The sequence below is a fragment of the Vipera berus genome (assembly GCF_964194415.1).
Source record: "Vipera berus genome assembly, chromosome: 6".
Taxonomy (NCBI): domain Eukaryota; kingdom Metazoa; phylum Chordata; class Lepidosauria; order Squamata; family Viperidae; genus Vipera; species Vipera berus.
Window position 1 is genome coordinate 60,635,012 of NC_138208.1, and position 21,556 is coordinate 60,656,567.

Here is a 21,556-nt window from a genome sequence, read left to right on the forward strand (position 1 = left end):
CGACTTAACACTGGTGACGAGGGTGGGATCCTGCTTCACCGTCTAAAGGGCTGAAGTTCACAAGGGGTCGGCATTACATGCTGGAGGGAAGAGGCATCTTCCCTCCCCCAGGCCGGCTTGTAAAGGTACACTAGCGGCCGCGTGCTCAGTGGACACATTCCCTGAGCCCAAAAAGCAGGATCCAAGAACTCAGGAATCGAGGAAAGATGCCAAAGGTCGGCAAACTCAGAGAGTTTGATATAAAGCATCCAGAAGAATGGCCGTCTTACCTCTCGCAAGTGGAGAACTATCTAACTATCTAACTATCTCTGCAAACCAGATTGCAGAGGAAGGCCTAAAAGCTGCCACGTTGCTGTGCTTATGTGGGCCAGCAACTTTTGACCTGGCAGAAAATCTTTTCAGACCAACGCCCATTGAAGTGGTATCGTTTGCAGACCTTAAGAAGAAACTGACTGGGCATTTTCAGCCCAAGATGTCAGAGATGGCATAGCTTTTTAAATTCGACCAAAGAGTGCAGCTTCCTGGAGAGGCAGCTTCAGAGTTTATCGCGGGCCTACGGCAGGCCGCACGCCTTTGCAAGTTCTCGAATTTAGAGGAACGACTAAGAGACCGACTCATCTGTGGCCTTTGAGACAGAACCCTACAGCAGAGACTGTTTGCCAGACCCAATCTCACATTCGCCGAGGCACAGGACGAGGTCATGGCTGACGAAGCAGCTGGAGGTGCAGTGCAAACAGTGCAGCCCACCAAATCTTCAAAAGTAGAAGATTCTGTCCATCTCGAGGTCGCCAAATGTGTTGGAGAATCGTCAGAAGATAAAGAACCCAAAATAAACAAGCTCCAAAGACAGCCAAACGCGCAAAACCGTGGCAACCACCACCAAGAAAACGAATACAAGGCAGTTCTCTTACCTAGATGTAAGGGGTGTGGAGGCAACCATTTCCGCGCCAATTGCAGATTTCATTCGGCCATGTGTAGAGCTTGCAGAAGGACCGGCCATATCGCGGTGGTGTGCAGAGCCCACCAGAGAGACAGGCCACCCAAACACCAGTCGGAGGAACTGACTAGGAGAGGTACTGGGGCCCAGGGTTTAGTTAGTGTGGGGTTTTTCAGAAGCCGGAGAAGCGTTTGCCACACCAGGGTTCATTACCCCCTTAAGCCTAAACTCAAGCTCTCGGTAGAGCTACAAGGAGTTTCATGTAAGATGGAGTTGGACTCCGGCTCAGCGGTATCGATCATCTCGCATGATACGTTCAATTTTGTGTGCAGACGCAGTAACCATTGGGCTAAACTAAGGCCCTCAGATATTATTTTAACAGATTTTCAGAATGCTCACATTAAAGTTAAGGGTGAAGCCACATTATTGGTAAAATTTAAAGGGTTTTTGGGGCACCTGGATGTCATAGTAGTAGAGGGCCAAAGAACAAGTCTTATTGGACTTGATTGGTTTGAGGCTTTGGGCATTCAAATTACAGGCATTAACCGGCCACAGACAGCAGACCTCATGACTGTTTGCGAGGAATGCGTGGATGTTTTTGAGTCAAAACTGGGAACTTATACTGGCCCGCCAATTTCTTGCCTGAGTAAATTTTACATTTCTGACCCAAATTTTTTCCCAAGTATCCATCGTTATTGGCTTCTGAATATTCTGGAGCCCATTTTATCATACAATCTTTAACAAGTTCCGTTTCTGAATCTATTTCTATCAATGCATTATATATCCTTCTTATATGCGCTTGACTTTGATCTCTAATTTGCTTTACCAAATTTTCATCTGTTGTCGAAATGCCAATTTTCTGATCTTCTTTCCATCTAGCTTGTATCTGGCCATACTGAAACCAAGTTTGTACTATTTTCCCTCCTTTTAAAATATTAAATGGCTTTAATTGCCATACATTCCTTTCCAGTCTAAGAATATCTTTATATGTAATCACATCATATTTAAATCCCAAACTTATATTTTCTATCGCATGTTTAGGTATTGCCCAAATTGGTATTTTATAATTTAACTTATATCAATATTTTTTCCAAACTCGCAACAGGGCATACCTTAATATATGTGACTTAAAAATATTATCCACCTTTTTATCATACAATAAATATGCATGCCAGCCATATAATAAATCACATCCCTCAATATTCAATAATCTTCCTTCTGTTAAATTAAACCAATTACTAATTGACGATAAAGCCGCAGCCTCATAATATAATTTAAAATTGGGCATTTTAAGACCACCTCTTTCACGTATATCTTGCATTATCTTAAGTTTTACTCTCGGTCTTTTCCCTGCCCAAATAAATTTATTAATACCTTTCTGCCATTCCTCCAAATTTGAATCTTTTTTAAGTATAGGTATCATTTGAAACAAAAAAAATTTTTTGGTAAAACATTCATTTTCACTGCTGCAATTCTTCCCAATAAAGACAATTGTAATTTTCTCCAACTGTCTAACTCTTTTTGTATTTTTAACCATAACAATTCATAATTATTTTATATAATTTCGCATTTAAAGCTGAAAGATATACCCCCAAATATTTAATCTTTTTAACTATTTCAAATCGTGTTAATTTTTCTAGAACTACCTTTTGTTCTGTAGTCATATTTTTAGACAATATTTTAGTTTTTTGCCTGTTTACCTTAAATCCAGAAACTTGTCCATATTGCAAAATTATTTCCATTAAATCTATAACCGATTGAATCGGTTGACTTAATGTAATAACCAAGTCATCTGCAAACGCTCTCAATCTATAATCTTGATCTTTAATTTTAACTCCCTTTATTTTATTTGAGTCACATATCTTAATCAATAATATTTCCACTGTTAAAACAAACAGCAATGGTGACAACGGACATCCCTGTCTTGTACCCTTTTCAATTTTGCAAGCTTTCGTTAAACTACCATTAATTATTATTTGAGCTGTTTGTCTCTGATAAATTGCCCTAATAGGTTGTAAAAACTTATCACCAAACTCCATCTTCTCTAAAACTTTAAATAAAAATTGCCAATTCAATTGATCAAACGCCTTTTCAGCATCCAAAAAAATCAGCGCTGCAGGGACTTGATTATTTCTTTCCAAATATTCTAATAAGTTTACAATATGCCTCACATTATTTTTCATTTGTCTATCACTTATAAATCCTGTTTGATCACTTTGAATCATTTGCTGCATAACCTTCATTAATCTATTTGCTAAAATCTTTGCAAATAACTTATAATTAGTATTTAAAAGTGATATAGGTCTGTAATTTTTAGATTGGGTAAGGATCTTCCTTTGGAATCAATGTTATAAATGCTGTTTTCCACGATGGAGGCACTTCTCCTCCAGATTGAATTGTTCTAAATAATTCTTTTAAAGGTTCCACCAACTCTAATTGTAAGTTTTTATAATAAATGGCTGTCAAACCATCTGTTCCAGGTGCCTTACCCACTTTTAGTTGTTTAATTGCTAAAATAATTTCTTCAGCCATTATCAGTTGATTCATCCCTTCCCTTTGCTCTTGTGTAAGTATAGGGATATTCACTTCTTGTACATACCTATCTATATCTAAACCTTGAGTTATATCCCTAGCATATAACTTGGAATAAAATTCAACAAAAGCCTTTTTAATAAGATTTTGCTGAAACAGCACTTTACCCTTATATTCTATCTTATCTATCTTACGTGATTTTTGTTTTTTTCCTTAACAGATAAGCTAACCATCTACCTGGCTTATTAGTATTATAAAAAGTATTATGTTTAACATATCATAAATTAGTTGCCACTTGGTCTGCCATCAACATATCAAACTGCCCTCTTAACAAATTAATTGCTTCTTTCAGCCTCTTATTAGATGAGTTCAAAATAAAAGCCTTCTTGTTCATCTTTATTTCCTCCTCTAATTCTTTACGCTTATATTCCAATCTATGTCTATATTTATTATTCAAATATATTAACACTCCTCTCATATAAGCTTTACTTGCATCCCAAACCATTTCAATGGGTGTACCCTTATGCATATTTATAATAAAAAATTCTTTCATTTGTTTTTTGCATTCTTCCACATTTTCTTTATATCTAAATAAATTTTCATTTAACCTCCAAGATCTCCTATCTCCCTTCCCCTTGTCCAATTCCATCCATACTGGGCTGTGATCCGATAAAGTTCTTGGACATATCTTAATCTTCTTAATCCTAGAAAAAAAATCATTAGTAGTTAATAGAAAGTCAATCCTGGAAAAAGATTGATGTCTATCAGAAAAAAAGTAAAATCCCTTTCTTCCACGTTTCGTTCTCTCCAGACATCTCTCAGTTCCAAATCATCTTTCATATCAAAAAAGGATTTAGGCAATCTAGCATGATTTGGAGTACTTTTTAAAGGTCCTTTTTTATCTTTCTGTGTGTCCAGCACTCCATTCCAGTCTCCCATTAAAATACACGATTTATAATCCCATTGAATTATTTTATTATGTAAAAGTTTGTAAAATTCTCCTTGTTGTTGATTAGGTGCATATAATCCAATTAAAAGTATTTTCTTCCCTTCTATTAAAAGTTCAATTATAATATATCTTCCTTGTTTATCTGCTTCAATTAGGTTAGCTGTTAAAGTCTTCTTCACATAAATAACTACACCGTTTTTCTTTTCTGGAGCGGATGCAATAAACTGTATACCCAGTCTGGAATTTATCAAATATTTTTGATCAGATACACAGATATGCGTTTGCTGCAAACATATAACATCATTTTTAATTAGTTTCAAATACTGAAATATTTTCTTTCTCTTTTGCGGTGAGTTTAAACCATTAACATTCCATGTTACAAACTTTGTTGCCATCTTTTGCAACTTGAAGCTTTCGGAGCATATCTTGCAGATACACAAACATCTGCCTCTTTGGTCTTGCTCCTCCCACTGCTTCACTATTAGATTCTTGAGTTGTAATTGTAGAATACTGTTTCTGTTGCTGTTGTTGTTGTTCCTTTCGTCTGGTTGCAGCCCGTGTCACTCTTTGAGCCTTTGATTCTTCTAATGGGACCAAGGGCTGCACAATTTCCAGAGTTTGCTGTGCTTCTTTTGGAATCAGCAAGGTGATTTCTTCACCTTGCTGTATACCTTCCAATTGTATCTGCCACACTCCTTCTTCCTTCCCTCTTTTAAATTCTGGGGATAGCGGTGGGTCTGCTTTCAGTATGTTACAATAAAAATCACGTGCCTTCATAACTGTATTAAGACAATATCTTGTACCAGCATAATTCACCACTATCCCAGTTGGTATCTCCCATCTGAACTGGATCTGTCGTTTTTTTAATTCATCTGACAGGAAAACAAACTCTCCTTTTTCTTAAAATTCTTGGTGGGATTTCTTTCAAAATTAAGACCTCTTGATCAGCCACTTTAAATCTGTTATTATAAAAGGCTTGAATAATTGCATTTCTGATCATTCTCTTTGTAAAATAGACAACCACATCTCTTGGTAATTTTCTTTGCCTAGCAATCCAGGAGTTAACACGAAATATTTTATCTATTTCCAATATAAAATCTTCAGCTCGCCAACCCAAAATAGGCGCCACAGCTTTTGCCAATATCTCTTCCAAATTTTCTTGTGGATTTTCTTTCAAACCTCTTATTCTCAAGGCAAACTCCATGTCTCTATATTGTATCATTACCACCTCCTCTTCAATTTTATCCATTTTATTCTCAGCTTCACACATTTTAGCCTCCAATATCAAATTATTTTGCTTAACTTCTTCCACGCGTTCATCCAGACTCTCAATACAAACTGTCAGTCCCTGAAATGCCAGCAGAATATCCTCTTGTATTTCTTTATTTTTCTCATTAATAAGCTCTGCCATTTGCTCAGATATTTGCTCAGATTGAAGTTTTAAAGCATCTTTTAAATCTTTTAGTGTTAATGTAGGTGTAGGTGCTGTGGGGGGTGGCATCAATGACTGAAGTCCAGATTGTTGAACTGGTGATGCCCCCGCACTTTTAGAAACAGTAATCTAGGTGGTTTGGAAGCCATTTTAACACCCAATTAACTTTCGTTTCTCACTTTCACTTTTCTGCCCAAATTGCAACTTTGTTGCTTTACTGTTAAATATCCAAATCTTTTAATCTCTTTTAAGCCAACTTCAAATGTTTTTAACAGAGTCTTTTACAGCTTTAAAAATCCACTTTCTGTCTTCCTCCTTGATCTTTTATATTATTTTCCTTATTCTTTTGTTCTTCCCGCTTTCTCCAAAAAAACTTATTCCAGCGCCATCTTCCTCCCCTTCTTTTAAGTTAAACCGAAGTTAAAGATCATATACTTGCTGTTTCAATATTCTCCTGCTCAGCTCTGCCTGCATCCAAGTAATCCAGAATACAATATTGAGTGCAGGGATGGTTGCAGCGTCCTGCTCTGTTTTAAAACCTTAAAACAGAGGAGTCCCCAAGTCTGGAGTTAATTCAGGCTCTGAGGGAGTTCTCACCCTTCGACCCCCAGATTGAAATTCTGGGGGTCTAGGGGAGCTCTACCTCTACCTGAATGCTCACCCTCCCCTCTTCTCCCGAGGGGAGGATTCCCAAACCGCAAAACAGCTGATTGTTGCTGTTTTTGCGATTCAAACGGAGCAACAGGGCTGACGGTCAAAAATGACCGCCATCGACGGAGTCTTGCTACCCGGAAGTCCAAAATAGGAATTCTTTAGTATACTCTTGTTGCAGTATTCACTAAGACTGTTCAGTGCTTCAGAAATAATTCAGAAATATGCAGTATGCAGGAATTTTGCAGTATGCAGGAATATGAACATAGCACCTTTCTGCATTGCTTCAGAGTAGTTGCAGCTCTTCCTAGAATTCTGTGGTAGACACCAGCTTAAAGAATTGCAGAGAAATGCTGTTTAATCTTATTGTAGTCCATACTACAAGGCAAGTCTGTAAAGGTCGTGTAATGTCATTCTAACCACCTTGAATTAACAAGCATTTTTTGTATTATTTTGTTATGTATTTTGGTTGTTGGAGTGATTCATAAGTCTTGACTATTGTCAAGTTTATTAAGGGGATTATAGCCTGATCTTAAGAGGGAGGGGTGTTATGTACTGGGCTTTTGGTACCACACCATGTGCATTGCTAGAGAGCTAACGTCTCTCCAGCAACCCAGACAGGACGTCTCCGGTCCTGCAATTGGTCAACCTCGGGCGGCAAGCATGGGTTCAATCTGATTGGTTGCTACCATAGGGTTTGGCTATATATTGTGGCAGGGTGCGCCCCAAGTCCAGTACAGTTCCAGCTTGAATAAAAAAATGAGTTTCTCTGTACTCAGCTGTGTGTCTTCATTCCTGCTCACCAGAGCCCATGACTTAACAGGCTAAATATACTGTAGTTTACTAATTCAGGACTCATTGTGATCTTCCAGCCATCAAATTAAATCAATTGTTCTAATACTAAGTTCCTACTCATTTTACATTTTCCTGTCACATTTTTCTTCCTTTACCAATAGTATCCCTTGCTTGATAGTCTTGCTTCAGAATTCCTAGCACCTCTTCCATTTCTCCCATGTGAGTGATCTCAAGTAATCAGAAATAGTGGGCAAATGATGAAGCAAATGTTTTTGCAGTTAATCTAAATGAGCTTTTAAGACATTGATATAATTAGCTCAAAGAAAGCTCAATGATCCTTGATTCATTAGCTCTTCACAGCATCACACAATTGCCAGTATGTTCTGGCAACTGGAATGTTATACCTTATTGCCCTGATTCTGGTCTTAGTCTCATCCCCAGCCCATGTTTTATGCATAATTTAACCACGTTCTGATGTTTTCTGAATTGTCTGTCATTTCCTTATTGTGTTATTTATGGCACTTTCCTCTCAGTTTAGGGGGAGATGTTTAAGTTAAACAGATTAACCTTGTCAGTGGTAAATTCTTGTGGCCAGAATACATGTTCATGAGAACATGCCTGGAAGGAGGATAGGATGAAGATACTATTGGTTAATGAATAGCCAATCAATGCTATTAAAATATTTACCCATTCAGTCATGTGGACAATACATTTTGTATGACAGCAAAGAGAGTCAGGAGAATGTTATTAACTGGCAGGAGTTTTTAATCGGCATAACAAGAACTTGATTCTAGTATAATTTATTAATGTGAAAAGGCTAGAAAAATAGCATGTAAAATATGAAATATTATTCTGAATACTTATTAAATTCTGTTGACTTTTAAACATGACTCCTGCCTCTGAATTCAATGATATTTTCCTGATCTCCTCAACCCTAGCAGAGCACTTTCCCAACCTAATAATTCAAAAGTCAGCGTGAAGCCCTCATCAGTAAACTGCTTCTGTGCCAGTACTGATTATGCCCTTCATTGTACCCTTGCTTGCCAACAGCCCTTCACTCAGCTGGCAGTGATTCATGAGAGGTCTGTGACCAGTTTCAGCTCTAACCATGCAGGCAAGGAAGACCTGCTGAAGGCAATGTCATCTTCTGCTGTTAGATATTTACTGTTTCTTTGATGGACAGTTTGTTATTGCCACAGTATCTCTTGTAGCTTTATTTCTGGGCTAGACAGAGATGATACGAACTTTTCCTCCCCTATGCCAGTTTAGATCAATTCACAAGTTTAAGAGATAAACAAGCCTCATTAAAATAGGAGTGCCTTTCAGGTCTAGCTCAGCACAACAAATGCCGTAGCATTAAAACCTTTGTCAATTAGTGAAAGGAAACTGGAAGAAGCAGCACTTTCCTCCTCAAATCCCACGTTTCAAAAGAGAAAGACAATCAATACAGGGCCAGCAGTCAGCACCTATTTCGTACCAGACAGCCAGGATGTTTCTCACATCAACTTTGCTGCTTAGCTCAGCAGAGAGCAGCAGCATTAATATAGTCAAGGCAGGTATTGCAGCTTCTTTGAGGTCAGTCTTGGGGGGAAAAAAGAACAAATACAGGTAGTCCTTGGCTTACGACCACAATTGAGCCCCAAACTTCTGTTGCTAAGTGAAACATTTGTTAAGTGAATTTTCCCCTCATTTTACGACCTTTCTTGCCACAGTTGTTAAGTGAATCACTGCAGTTGTTAAATTAGTAACAGTTGTTAAGTGAATCTGGCTTCCCCATTAACTTTGCTTGTAAGAAGGTTGCAAAATGTGATCACATGACTTTGGGACTCATCAACTGTCATAAACACTGACTCAGTTGCCAAGTGTCAGAATTTTGATTACATGATCATGGGGATGCTGCAACGGTCATAAGTCTGAAAGTGTGTGTGTCACTTTTTTCAGTGCCCTTGTAACTGTGAATGGTCACTAAATGAACTGTTGTAAGTCGAGGACTACTATGCTCATCTTCTGCAGGATCAGTGTGACCCATGCAGAAATGAAGGACAACATGATGGGGGATGGGGGGAGCTGGCAAGTGGAAGAGGCCTGCAGGCAGGTGTGGCAGCCTCAACATATACTGTGAAAAGTAACCACTAGAATAGCAAATATCTGTAGAAAATTCTTTGTTGCTGTCTGGTGGCCATCTAGATTTTTGGAGTCTCAAATTGCTGACCACAGAAGTGATATTTCTACCAGCACCTCTCCCCCCCCTCCCGCCCCCCGAGATAGCCCTTGAGGCTGACTTTTCAAGCTCCAGGTGCAAAAGTGGGTCTGCTCCCCTAGCTTTTGAAATGAGGTCTACGATTTCCCATCTGAGAAATTTGCCATGCCACCCAGAGAGATTTATTGCCCCAACCCCTCCAGAAGAGAGAGATTTCCTCTTTCAATATGTGCACAGATGTATCACATATATGTGGACATGCAGGAAAAATATATTTAAATATATAAATAAGACTAGAGGCGACATGTTTGTGTGCACACCCAAAAAAGAAAACCTCTCCCTGACTATCAAGAAAATATACTGAGCAGGAATGCTGATATGGAAACAATTTTCCCTGAAATGGGGGGGGGTTTACACACTCTGAGGGATTAATTGAGTGATTCCTTGGTTTCCCTTAGCTATTTTACTTTGCACCTTAACATTCTGGTCCCTTCTTTTGTCTGCATCAAGGAGGTTTACTGATTTACATAGTTTGTAACAATGTTTTTGCTATTGGTCCTTTTTTATTCATGTACTGTCTGTTTTCACAGGCTTATTAGACAACCCTAGGATGCCAACACCAGTGCCATCATCACTGGCATGGATGATGTTGCCTACTTTGGGTAATGAAATGTCTGTAAGAAAACAACCCAGTTCAGAGAGCACCAAGTACCCCTCATTTCAACTCTGAGCTACAAATATTCTTTATTAGTTTCTGGTTTGAAGCATTGTTCATGATAGTTTGGCCCTCTCCAGTGGGTCATGTTTGGGGAACTCATAAATATGTTATTTAATCAGTATACCAACTCTCATTACAGTCAGCTCTACAGTAAGACAAACATCTACATGTATGCAATTGCTTATGATTCCTAAGCAGGTCTGTAAATCTAATATCATTTGTATGTCTGTGCCACCTTTTTATGAATTCTTTGATTTACCTTTGTATGATGACTTCAGCTATTTCTTAGAAAAAAAATAATACTGCACAGACTTCTAAAAAACAATTTTAGGAATTTTGAAATATTGCCAGGATACAAACAGTCAGACTTTCCCCCACTGTGAAACAAACAATTCTCATTTATCACAGGAATAAAGGTCTTTGCCAGTTGAAAGCATGAATGTGAGTCACAGGCTGATTCAATATAATATTGTTTATTACATTTATGCCACTTGCTTGGTTGTTCCTGGGGTGTACAGACTCTCATGTTTGCTCCCAACAATGTTATGAGCAAAGAGGGAGGAGGTCAAAATTTAGTAACCTTTGGCAAGAGAGAGGGTTGAACTTTTTTCCTTCCAATTGTAGCCTATCAACACTGATTAAAATTAGGTACATAATCTCTTGAGTTCAACTCCCAGTAAATACAAATTAGCAACTATTAAAAACATAAACTCATAGAAGGGAACAAAAAATGAGAATCCAGGACAGATCCTTTTAATACAATCTATAAAATTTTCCCTTATATGTATTCCATAGTTTATCTTATTCCTCTTTCAAACCATTTCTTGCAAATTGTCATCATTTTCTTATGAGGTTGTTTTGCAGCTCATTCCCTAAGTGCTCCTGAAAATTATGTAGCACTCTGCTGAACTACATCTGACAAAAGAATAACACCAAAGTATATCATTGTAACATGGTTGGTTTAAATTGAGTTAACTGAGTATTCGAACCAGCAGTCATTTGTAAACCAAGTTTTATAGCTCAGTTTATTGTATGAACCTAGTCAACTGTGGTTACTGTTAAACCTTAGTTCATAGTCGTGTGAATCTAGCCATGGAGTAGAATGTAGACTAAATTGTGTAATATAGTATTGGGTTATGAATGGGAAGATCTAGATCTAGAACTATCATAAAGGTAAAGGTAAAGGTTCCCCCGCACATGCGTGCTAGTCGTTTCCAACTCTAGGGGCCGGTGCTCATCTCCATTTCAAAGCCGAAGAGGCAGCGCTTGTCCAAGGACATTTCTGTGGTCATGTGGCCGGCATGACTAGACGCCAAAGGCGCACGGAACGCTGTTACCTTCCCACCGTAGTGGTCCCTATTTTTCTACTTGCATTTTTATGTGCTTTCCAACTGCTAGGTTGGCAGAAGCTGGGACAAGTAACAGGCGCTCACTCTGTTACGCGGCACTCGGGATTTGACCCGCCAAACTGCTGACCTTCTGATCAACAAGCTCAGCGTCCTAACCCACTGAGCCACCGCTATCATACTATCACACAATTCATTGTAGTGAAGCGTATATTCTGGTTCATATCTTCCAATCCCTTCTCTGAAACAGCCAATCCCTTTTTCCAACCAGTTATCAGTAAAGTGTTCCCAGAGATGCTTCTTGGTTCCAAGGTTAATTCTTTATAAGTACGTAACTCTTATCTTTTAAAATGGGAAATGGATCCCTTCTCTCCAAAGGGAAATTATGCACATCATATATAGGTTTCAAAAGCCACATACTACCAGGAAGACAAGAAGCATTTTCTATTTCTCTTTACAGTCACCTAGTGATTAACTGGGTTTTTGCAGGACACATACATTTTTTTTTCATGTTCTCACAAAGGAAAATCTTGGAAATGGAAAATCGTATGGCTGGGCCTTGGCAGTGAAATGGCTCTCAATGCATTAGTTTTTAATAAGCAATTCAAACAAGTTCGTGCATGTTATTTGTATTGATTTTAATTCATTCAAGAACAACATTTGTGGAAAAATACAATATAAATGTGTAGCTATAGTGGAAATCAATCATTTGAATAAAAAAGATAATCTGGCATATCCCTTTTTATAATTCTTTTAATAAGACAGAATTGAATTTGTTCTATTTATATATTCTATCTACTGTTAATCATTTTCAACAGCCAAATGTCCTAAGAGTATGTTGCTTTTCCTTGGAGCCTTTGTCCTCCCATCCTTTCTGATGGGAGAAGGTAATCCTTCCACAGCACTCAGCAATTATCATCCAAAGCTATTTCACAACATCATTATTGTCAAAATAAAAATGGTGGGAGAAACTATGTTTTTTCTTTTGAGCTCCCTAAAAAAACCCCCAATGCATAAAACAATGTAATGTAGGGAATCTGCTTTAGAACACCCTGATAGGTAGTTGTCCATGTTTTGCTTAGAAGCCTCCTAGAATATTTCCAATGTTTCAAATTCTAAGAAAATATACCATCCATATCAAGTATTTCCTGGTTGCCCAAATAAACAAATGAGCAGCAAGTGGAGCTAGTCATACTATTAAACAATGGTACAAAAAGTGGATACCAATAAGTGAGAATCTGTTCATGAGACGGTTGGCAAGTAACTTCTCCATGCATCTTTTCTAGAACACTCACAGATCTTCTAAAGCAGCCTGGTCACAGCTCATCTGATCACTTGCCTGATGGCCATATCAGCAGTGTGCAGGTCCAGATTGGTGATAGCCTTTCTCGGGGATCTCCCACAAGTAACAAAGGTAACATAATCTGCCTACTCACCTCCATGCATTCACATATGCACGCACCGATATCTAAGCTAAAGACAAAAAAGAAAATCTGAGGCATTATTCCTCTGCCATGAGAGTTAGAAGGGATGCCATTTTATAACTGGGATAGAGGAAAGAGTACAGATAATCCCCGAGTTACGAGCATTCACTTAACGCTCGTTCAGAGTTACGTGATGAGTGCCCCCTAGTGCTTATGAGCAAGTCCCGCAGTTACAAATATTGCAGCACCACGGCAGTCGTTGGCCCTTACAAGTGACCGCAGTGGCTCTGCAACATTCACCCAAGTTATTCCCTCCCTCCCCAGCCTCACTCGGGTCTCCCTAGGCACCAGGCCTTCAATACTCACTCTTCAAAGATTGAGATCCTTCACTTTCTTGATTGCTCCAGGCCTTCAGTGTGTTTGCAGAGAATGGAAGCCTAAAGTAACGCAAAGTCACGCAAGATCAGTGGGGTGAGGATCTCACGCTACTGATCTCATGTGATCTCATTGTACTTTAGGCCTCTGTTCTCTGCAACAGAGAAGGGAACCGAAGCTGGGGTACGCTTCCACGTGCCTCCTGAGGCTGGATCTGGAGGCCTTTTCCAGCCTGCTACAGCTTGGATCTGAGGCTGGGAAATGCTTGCACACACCCCTGTGGCCCAATCCGGGGTCCAGAGGCATTTTCCAGGCTGCTGCCGCCCAGATCTAAGGCTGGGGGATGCTTCTGTGCCCTGCCGCAGCCCGATCCAGGCTCCGGAGGCCTTTTCTAGGCTGTTGCCACCCGGATTTGAAGCCTGCGGTTCGGGCCAGTTTTCGAGTTACGTGTGGAATGGGTAGGCTCCATTACACTTGTAACTTGAGGACTACCTGTACTCAGATTAACATGCAACATCTCTTCTAGACAATAGGTAATCTGAAAACGGAATGCCATCCCTATGCTTATACCATGCTCTCCCTTCCTTCCACCTCACTATACCAAATTGGTAAATGGAACTTTGTGGAACTTTAACTGTTTTTTTAACTGATATATGATAATTTTTTCCAACCTGGTAGGGTCCAGATATGTTTACATTGTAACATCCAGACAACAAGCCTTTGAATTCTGGAAATAGCCATTTCAACATATCAAAGCAAGTGGCTTAAGCTTTTATAGTTCATCCACAATACATTAGTACTACATCTGTTTGCCTTCTTGCTGTGAATGACATATCCACAAGTAAATAAGTACATTTTAGAAATACTTATTAAGGGTTGTTGACAGTTGTGTCCTTTAAATCATTCCATTCTGATGTTCTAGAGCAGCAGAATATGGGTCTTTCTTGCAGACATGCAGCCTATTATCATGAGAGTGGGCAACCAAGTCAACCTCCATGCATACATACATGACTATATCTGCCAGTATGAAACAGATTCTAATCTAAAGATCCAATTTGTCCAAATAATACACGCCTAAAATGTCTATCTTGCCAATAAGTTTAGACTATACAAAGAGGAGTGGTATGCTACTATTTCTTTGGCATTCTTCAGTTCTCTGTTGGGCAGAGCTGTCTCTTCTTATTTGCCCATGTATTTAAATGCCAATTTCTGATTTCTTTACATTGCATCCGCCCATTACCTCTGACTACTGTAAAACTTAAGAAGTCCCAATGCATGTAACTTTCTTGAGGGGCTGGCAAATGTAATGTAAAGTACTTAAGGTGAGCTGTTTAAATTTATACTTGCCATCCTTTTTTCCTTCAGATCAGAAACACCTGAACAATGCTGTGATCAACTCCTCTACAATCTCACAGATTGGGCTGTCACACTCGCATAACAATCAGCTGCAAATGACAAGTGTTTTGCCTAACCAGGCTTCAGATTATGCCAAATATGCAACTCTCAAGGCTGTAGGTAGGTGCCATTATGTTTGCATACTCATTGACATAGCATTGGAATATTTGGACCAAATGCAGTGAGAACTGGAACATGGCCTTAGTGTTTGTGGCTGAAGCTCACTGTCTTCATGCCTGCTCACCCCCATTGCTGTGCACCAGATGACATCACCTCATTGTTGTTGACATTCCACTCTGCTGGGTTGTAGCTTCTGAATTTCACTAATGTCAGAGAAGATTAGATGAGGTGGGAAGGAATAGACAACCCTGATTACAGGGGAAGAAAAAAAACAACAGCTAGAACTAAAATGTAACAAATTTAGAGACATAAAAAGGCTTGAACAGGGCAAAGAATGTATGCCTCTTAGCCTTACTGCAGAGGGGGTGTTTTGAATACCCAGGAAATGACTAAGAGGTGTTCCCAATTATACTTCAATGTTTATTAGCTGCTCTTTAACACATATTAATCACTACATTATGCACCTGTACATGTGGGTTTTCCCCTCCCTCTTTGGGTAAGTTTTACACATATTAAGCAATGAGTAGCTAAGCTGTGGCATGCCTGCCATGAATAGCTCAGGCTGTAGCTGTTGTCATATTTCTGGAAATAAGTTGAAAGATTTAATTATTGGTTAAATTAATTATAACAGTCTTAACCATCTTGTGACACTAACAAGAGAGACAAACAAAAAGAGAGAGTTAGAGATGCTAGGGAGGGTAGCCATCAGGAAAGCTTCTAGAATTTCTATCAACTTAATAATTGTTTTTCATTCCCTCCCCTCCCCACACCCATATATTCCCCTACAGAAAGTGCCCCCGAAGAATTCTACAAGAGGTTTCCCATGGTGGAGATGCCATCATCAGGCAACTTGTCATTTTCTCCCCTGACACTTCATCAAAATGACCTCCCACCTTTTCCAGAAAGCACTGCTCTCATTGGCTTGGGGACACCAGGACAGAAAACTAAAGTGATGAAAACCAATGCAGGCAGTCCTGTCTTCAAAGGGGGCTGGGATCACAGCCATCCTGAATTTCGACGACAAGTTTATGCCACCAGGCGTCAGTTCAGTATTGAGAAGCTGCCTGAAGTCTTCAGCCAAACCCCCACTCATTATGCCCAGCAACAACGGCTTTTTTCCACTAATAGCAAGACTGAGGTCACTGTCTAGGATGGATCTATTGTTCATTCCTCTATTCTTCCCTTTGAAGCAATTGGTGACATAGGGCCTGACAGTTTGGAATGAAGTTGCTTCCCTCAATGTGTCACTCCTAGATTCTGGAAGGAGACAAAGAAGATATAAAGAAAAGTAGAATGCTTGCCAGAGCTGATGATCATCTACAATTGTAACACAACTCATCTGTTCAATTAGGCCAATTTGAAAAAACCTGGTTAGCGTGCTTGGTGAAACCAGCATGCCTGTACTACCCTATTGCTTCATGAACTGCTGTTGTTTCTTAATTTACTTTTTCATCATATCATACCAGAATCATCAATACTAAGAGAAAGCCTTCAGGACTTTATTACTGCATGGAACTGCATCAAAAGAGGGAATATATTTCTGCCCTTTCCATTTCCACAGTGCTCTAACAAAAGACAAAAATAATTCATGCAATAGTTAATTGGTACCTTGTGTTTGGACATTCATCCTATACTATATTTCTTTTCAAATTTATACGTGGTTAAATTTCTGAAAGAAAACAAAGATAGGATATAAATCTAGTAATAAATGAATAAAAATAAACAGTCTGAAATGGAAGCGCTAAGGAATGTCAGAAAATATATGCCATTTCCTTCATTTTTAGATTCACAATTGCTTTAATGGTATTTTAATAAGTCATTTCAGGGCTTTGTATATAAATATTCTATATAATGAACATGATTTGCATTCCCTTATTATAGATCTCATATTTAAGTGGATGACTTTAGAGAGTTGAAAAGATCTGGGCAGACCATAAGGTATAATTCCCACCAAATTATTAGATTTATGTAAAGTATTTTAACAACATCATAACGGTATCTTGTTAAATCACAAAAGGCATGTGTGTGATCATGTAAACAAACATATCTGTGAACATATATTTGTAACACCATGTCATTCCCCATTGCCTATATGTAAACATTTTATTAGTTGTATAGTAACAAATTCAAAATGAGGAAGTTGATACTTCATACTTCACTTTATGTCACATTTCACTCTGGCTCTTTTCACTGAGTCTTTTTTCATGATCTCTGGACCACCAGATGAGATACAGTATGTTCCACCAGTTGATGTGTAATAGGAATTGTAGTCATGTTCTGATGCATCTTCTAACATGGAAGAAAATCTTTTTAAACTGAGTTCTTGCTATTAAAATATACAAATGCTGATTTTCCCTTAGATGCAACAGAAGAGTATTTGTGATAGATACCAACTAAGTGCAGCAGCAGCATGGTGATTTAAATTCAGCCACTGCTCATTCACTTCAGCTTCTGAATATTGTTCCAAGCTCTGACTGCAAACAGGCACGTCACTAGGAATTTTCACATGATTAAATCATTGTGGATGTCCAATTTCTTTCCAAACAAAACATCACCTCATATTTTCTCGATATAGCTGCTATTTTAGAATGATTGACACCTGTAATTGAAATTTTAATTTGTATTTTAGACTATACTGCTGGATATGTGTGTGTCATCTGTGTGACACAATAATGTCTTCAGATCATTATTGTCCATTTTACAGTTTTGTATGCTAATAATTCTTTTTTCCCCATATATTTTATTGGTTTTTAAAAAAAACATAAATCACTTAATAGTTGGTAAAAGTGTGTTTGCTGGGTTTACATTTGTAATGAAAAATCATTAACAATTTGTTTCTATAATCCATAATGCAGCTGATTTCCCCTTTTCCCTAAAATGTCTTCTTTGCAAACCTTGAATTAATACAGTTCTTATTATTTTGATAAATAACAGTTACATATATGATTTTTTTCCAATTTTCCTAAAAATAATGATCACATCAATATAATATTTATTTTCTATCTAATCATTCTGGTTGCCTCATCTTATATCCTGTTACAGTCCTTATTTAAATTTGTTTCTCCCATAAAGTTCAAAGTATTCTTGCTGGTTAAGATTTTCTCAGCAGTTAATTACATTTAAAGATTTAAATCCATTTTTCCCATATAAACCATCTCAACACTTTTACATTTCTTAAAGAATAGGTAAAAACAGTAAACAAAAGGAAAAGAGAGCAAGAGTAAAGAAACATAAAAAGTAAAATGCTACTTAAAATATATGTTCCACCTAAGCTCATATATATTCATTCCCAAAATTTCTTATTCTTTTTAAACATAATTAAAAATACATTTAATCTTTAAATATTCCATTTAATGTGTCTAGTCATCTAATCCTTTAACTCTTATTCAAAACATTTTTTTCTTTTTTATATATTATAACTTCCCTAAATTCAAACACATTTAATTATCTAAAACATTTCCTTCATCTAAGCCATTTCAACAGTATTACATTACTTATATCAAAAAATAAAATAAAAAAGGGAAAAAGAAAGCATGCAGTATTATTTAAGGAATTCATCCCTCTTAGAATGACATATGTATTCAAAATCTTTTCTTTTTCTTTAACCATATTCAAACAAATGTTTCTTTTTAAAATATTCTTTCTGGTAGATGCCATCATCTGTTTTCCTAATTTTTACTTCAATCTTTTTCCTTTGACCAGTATCTTTCTTGATCAATGTGTTTTGCTGAATCAAAGCGTTTTTCCATATATTCATGACTGTTGCTGTAGGTATAAGAAGTAAATCAAATAAAGTGTCTTTATATGAGGCTTTTGCCTTTCCATGTTTCTTGAAAATCTTTTTCTTTTTCTTCTTCTCTGCTTCTCTTATCACTTCCTTTCTCTCTGAGGTTTTCAACATCTCTACATTCCATTTTATCCAATGTGTTTTTTTGTCCTCAGATTTATTTTGTAGTCTTAAGAGATGAGTTGTTTTTTCCATTTCTTCTGATTTTTCCCCCACTAGGATTAAATCATGTTTTCTTGCTTTGTTAAGTTCCATCTTTGAGTCTCTATTTTCAATTTTATGTCCACTTATTTGTTTTGTCTGCTCCTTCTCTGTTGTTGTTTCCTGGAAGTTTTTTTGTTGTAGAGTTAACTTAGAAAAAGATTGATTTATATTTTCAAATTTATTTTGGATTTCTTTGTGATTTGAACTCATTGTTGTTTGAATTAATTGCAGTATACCATATATCTCTTCCTGAGAGGTATTTATGTTTTCTTGGTGTGTTCTATCTACATGTCTCTGATCCATGATGGCCAAAAGTTGAAGTTTTCCTTCTTTTCTGCAAATAGCTTTAGAATCCTGGTTAAATAGATATTTGTAATCCAAAGAGTTCAAAAAAGATTTTTTTTCCTAAAGTTTCTCTTTGTCTGCAGCCCAGATTGTTGTCTTTTTTGTCACAGCTGTTCTTTGTTATTAAAGCTTTGAAGGTCACAAACACAGATTAGTTTTTCCCAGATTTTGGCAAGTTCTCTATGGAGATCATAACTCTCATAATCTTCATCCACCACTAGGTGTTAGCATCTATTTAGTTTTCAATATTAACAATGGTCTTTAAAATGAGAGTCTTAACCATTCAACAATTTTAAACTTGTCCAAAATTAAATTTTAGCTTTCAAGTTTATAAATTTATTTCACTACAATATATTTTGATCCTCCATGGACATTTTAATTTGTTGCTTCCGTTAGTATAAGGGTGGGGTGGAAGTCCCCCTCCTTCACTTTTGGAGGTATTTTGCTTCTTGGGGATCTTTTCCAGGAAATTAAGTGTTGAATAGAAAAGGGAAAATCAGATTCCTCACCCAGTTTCAAGCACACTGTTTACTGTTGTGCTGGTTAGTTCTCTTGGACTTCAGTTGCAAGTAGCTTGGCCTGATCAGTGAAATACAGCCTTTCTCCTGTCGGGTTAGAAGGCTTTCCCCAAGATGAACAGAATGACCTCCGTCATTCCAGAGTCGCCAGGGCACACTTCGCCTCTCTGGTGTGGCTTGGACCCATTAGGGTCTCCAGGCAGGAGGAAACTTAGCTGAGGGGGTGTGGCGGTCTGCAAGCCCACGACCAGTCACTACCGCACAAGACCAGAAGTCCTCATAAGTTAATAATTCTAAGGCATGTGTATAATTGTACCAAAATCTTGTTTGGCAATTGATATAAAGCCAGTTTGGCGGGTCGAATCCCGAGTGCCGCGTAACAGAGTGAGCGCCTGTTACTCGTCCCAGCTTCTGCCAACCTAGCAGTTCGAAAGCACGTAAAAATGCAAGTAGAAAAATAGGGACCACTACGGTGGGAAGGTAACAGCGTTCCGTGCGCCTTTGGCGTCTAGTCATGCCGGCCACATGACCACGGAGACGTCTTCGGACAAGCGCTGGCTCTTCGGCTTTGAAACGGAGATGAGCACCGGCCCCTAGAGTTGGAAACGACTAGCACGCATGTGCGGGGGAACCTTTACCTTTACCTTTTATAAAGCCAGAATTGGCAACTTCTTCAAATAACTGTCTTTCAACAAGCTGAGATAAAAATTTCTAACAAATTAAACTTTTATGCAGACCAAGTGATATGGAGACCACATCATCAACATCAGCTCTATCAGCAGTTGGAGGGAGGGGGGAAGCAAAAGTGGCCATGTTGGTTGACCACAACTTCAAAGACACAGACACTCTTCTGCCATGTGGAATCTAGTCTGCTCTTCTTAAGAGCAGGGAAAGGCTCTGTTCTGTCATACCGGCACTGAAACATAATTCACTTACTACTCCAAATCTGTTCCATTTATGAAAAATGAATCGGGCAGAGAGATATCTTGTTCCCTGCCCACTCTCCTACCCCATTTAATATGGTAGAACTAGCATTAAATGTAACCAACAGGCAAAAATTCCAGAAAGGGGTAAATATATTTGGGGATGAATGGCAAGGGCCTGGCAGCTTACAACAGTAACAAAATGTAACAGAAACAAACCACTGTAAATTCTACCATAATCCATGACAACATAATGAAATAGAAAGTAAATCCTAAATATCAATTAATGTAAATTATGGGGGAAAGCAATCAATTCCCAAAGACCCTGCAGAAGAGTTCATTAACTGCCTTCCAGAAGGCCCCAGCCATGGTTATCAATCTAAGTTTTAGGTGGAGACTATTCCATAGAACGGGTTCAATGGGAGAAAATCTTTATTTCCTGGCTTCAACTTTTTCTGGGAGGATCAATCATGGCTCATGGACTAGGTAACCCTGTACATAAATCACTACTTCAACTTTAATTACATGTACTGTACTACTGTGGCAGTCAACAAATGTGAGAAATCATCTGCTAAATTCTGGCTTTTGATGCATAGTTAAAAGATATTCTGATTTATAGGTTTTTGTGCAGAACCACTTAATAGACAGAAAGGAAGGAGAATAAAACAGTCTTTGTAGGCTCAAAAGTTCTCCAACTTTGCAGCCAGTTTAACAACCATTACAAGTTCTTCTTTCCTGGGCAAACATCATTGTTTATGGTTGAGCCAAGCATTAAGAGGTGGAGTTTTATATAAGATACAGGAAATGATTTATATCTTATCTAATTTATAAGGAAGTCTCATTGTATGCTCATCAGAGAAAGTAATTTCTATTAAATTGACTCCCCAAACTTTCTTCCTTTCTTG

General features: G+C 38.0%; 1 protein-coding gene across 1 annotated transcript in view; it reads left to right on the top strand.

Annotated features, from left to right (window-relative positions):
• Positions 1 to 16,102, top strand: part of SHISA8 (shisa family member 8) — a gene marked incomplete at its 5' end in the record, with an annotated part of 38,048 nt that extends 21,946 nt beyond the window's left edge. Inside the window, 3 exons of the mRNA XM_081330508.1 lie at positions 12,847 to 12,974; positions 14,725 to 14,874; positions 15,663 to 16,102. Of these exons, the coding sequence (XP_081186634.1) occupies positions 12,847 to 12,974; positions 14,725 to 14,874; positions 15,663 to 16,024 (640 nt within the window). The 3' untranslated portion in view covers positions 16,025 to 16,102. The remainder of the gene's footprint in view (positions 1 to 12,846; positions 12,975 to 14,724; positions 14,875 to 15,662) is intronic.
• Between the last annotated feature and the right edge of the window lie 5,454 nt (positions 16,103 to 21,556).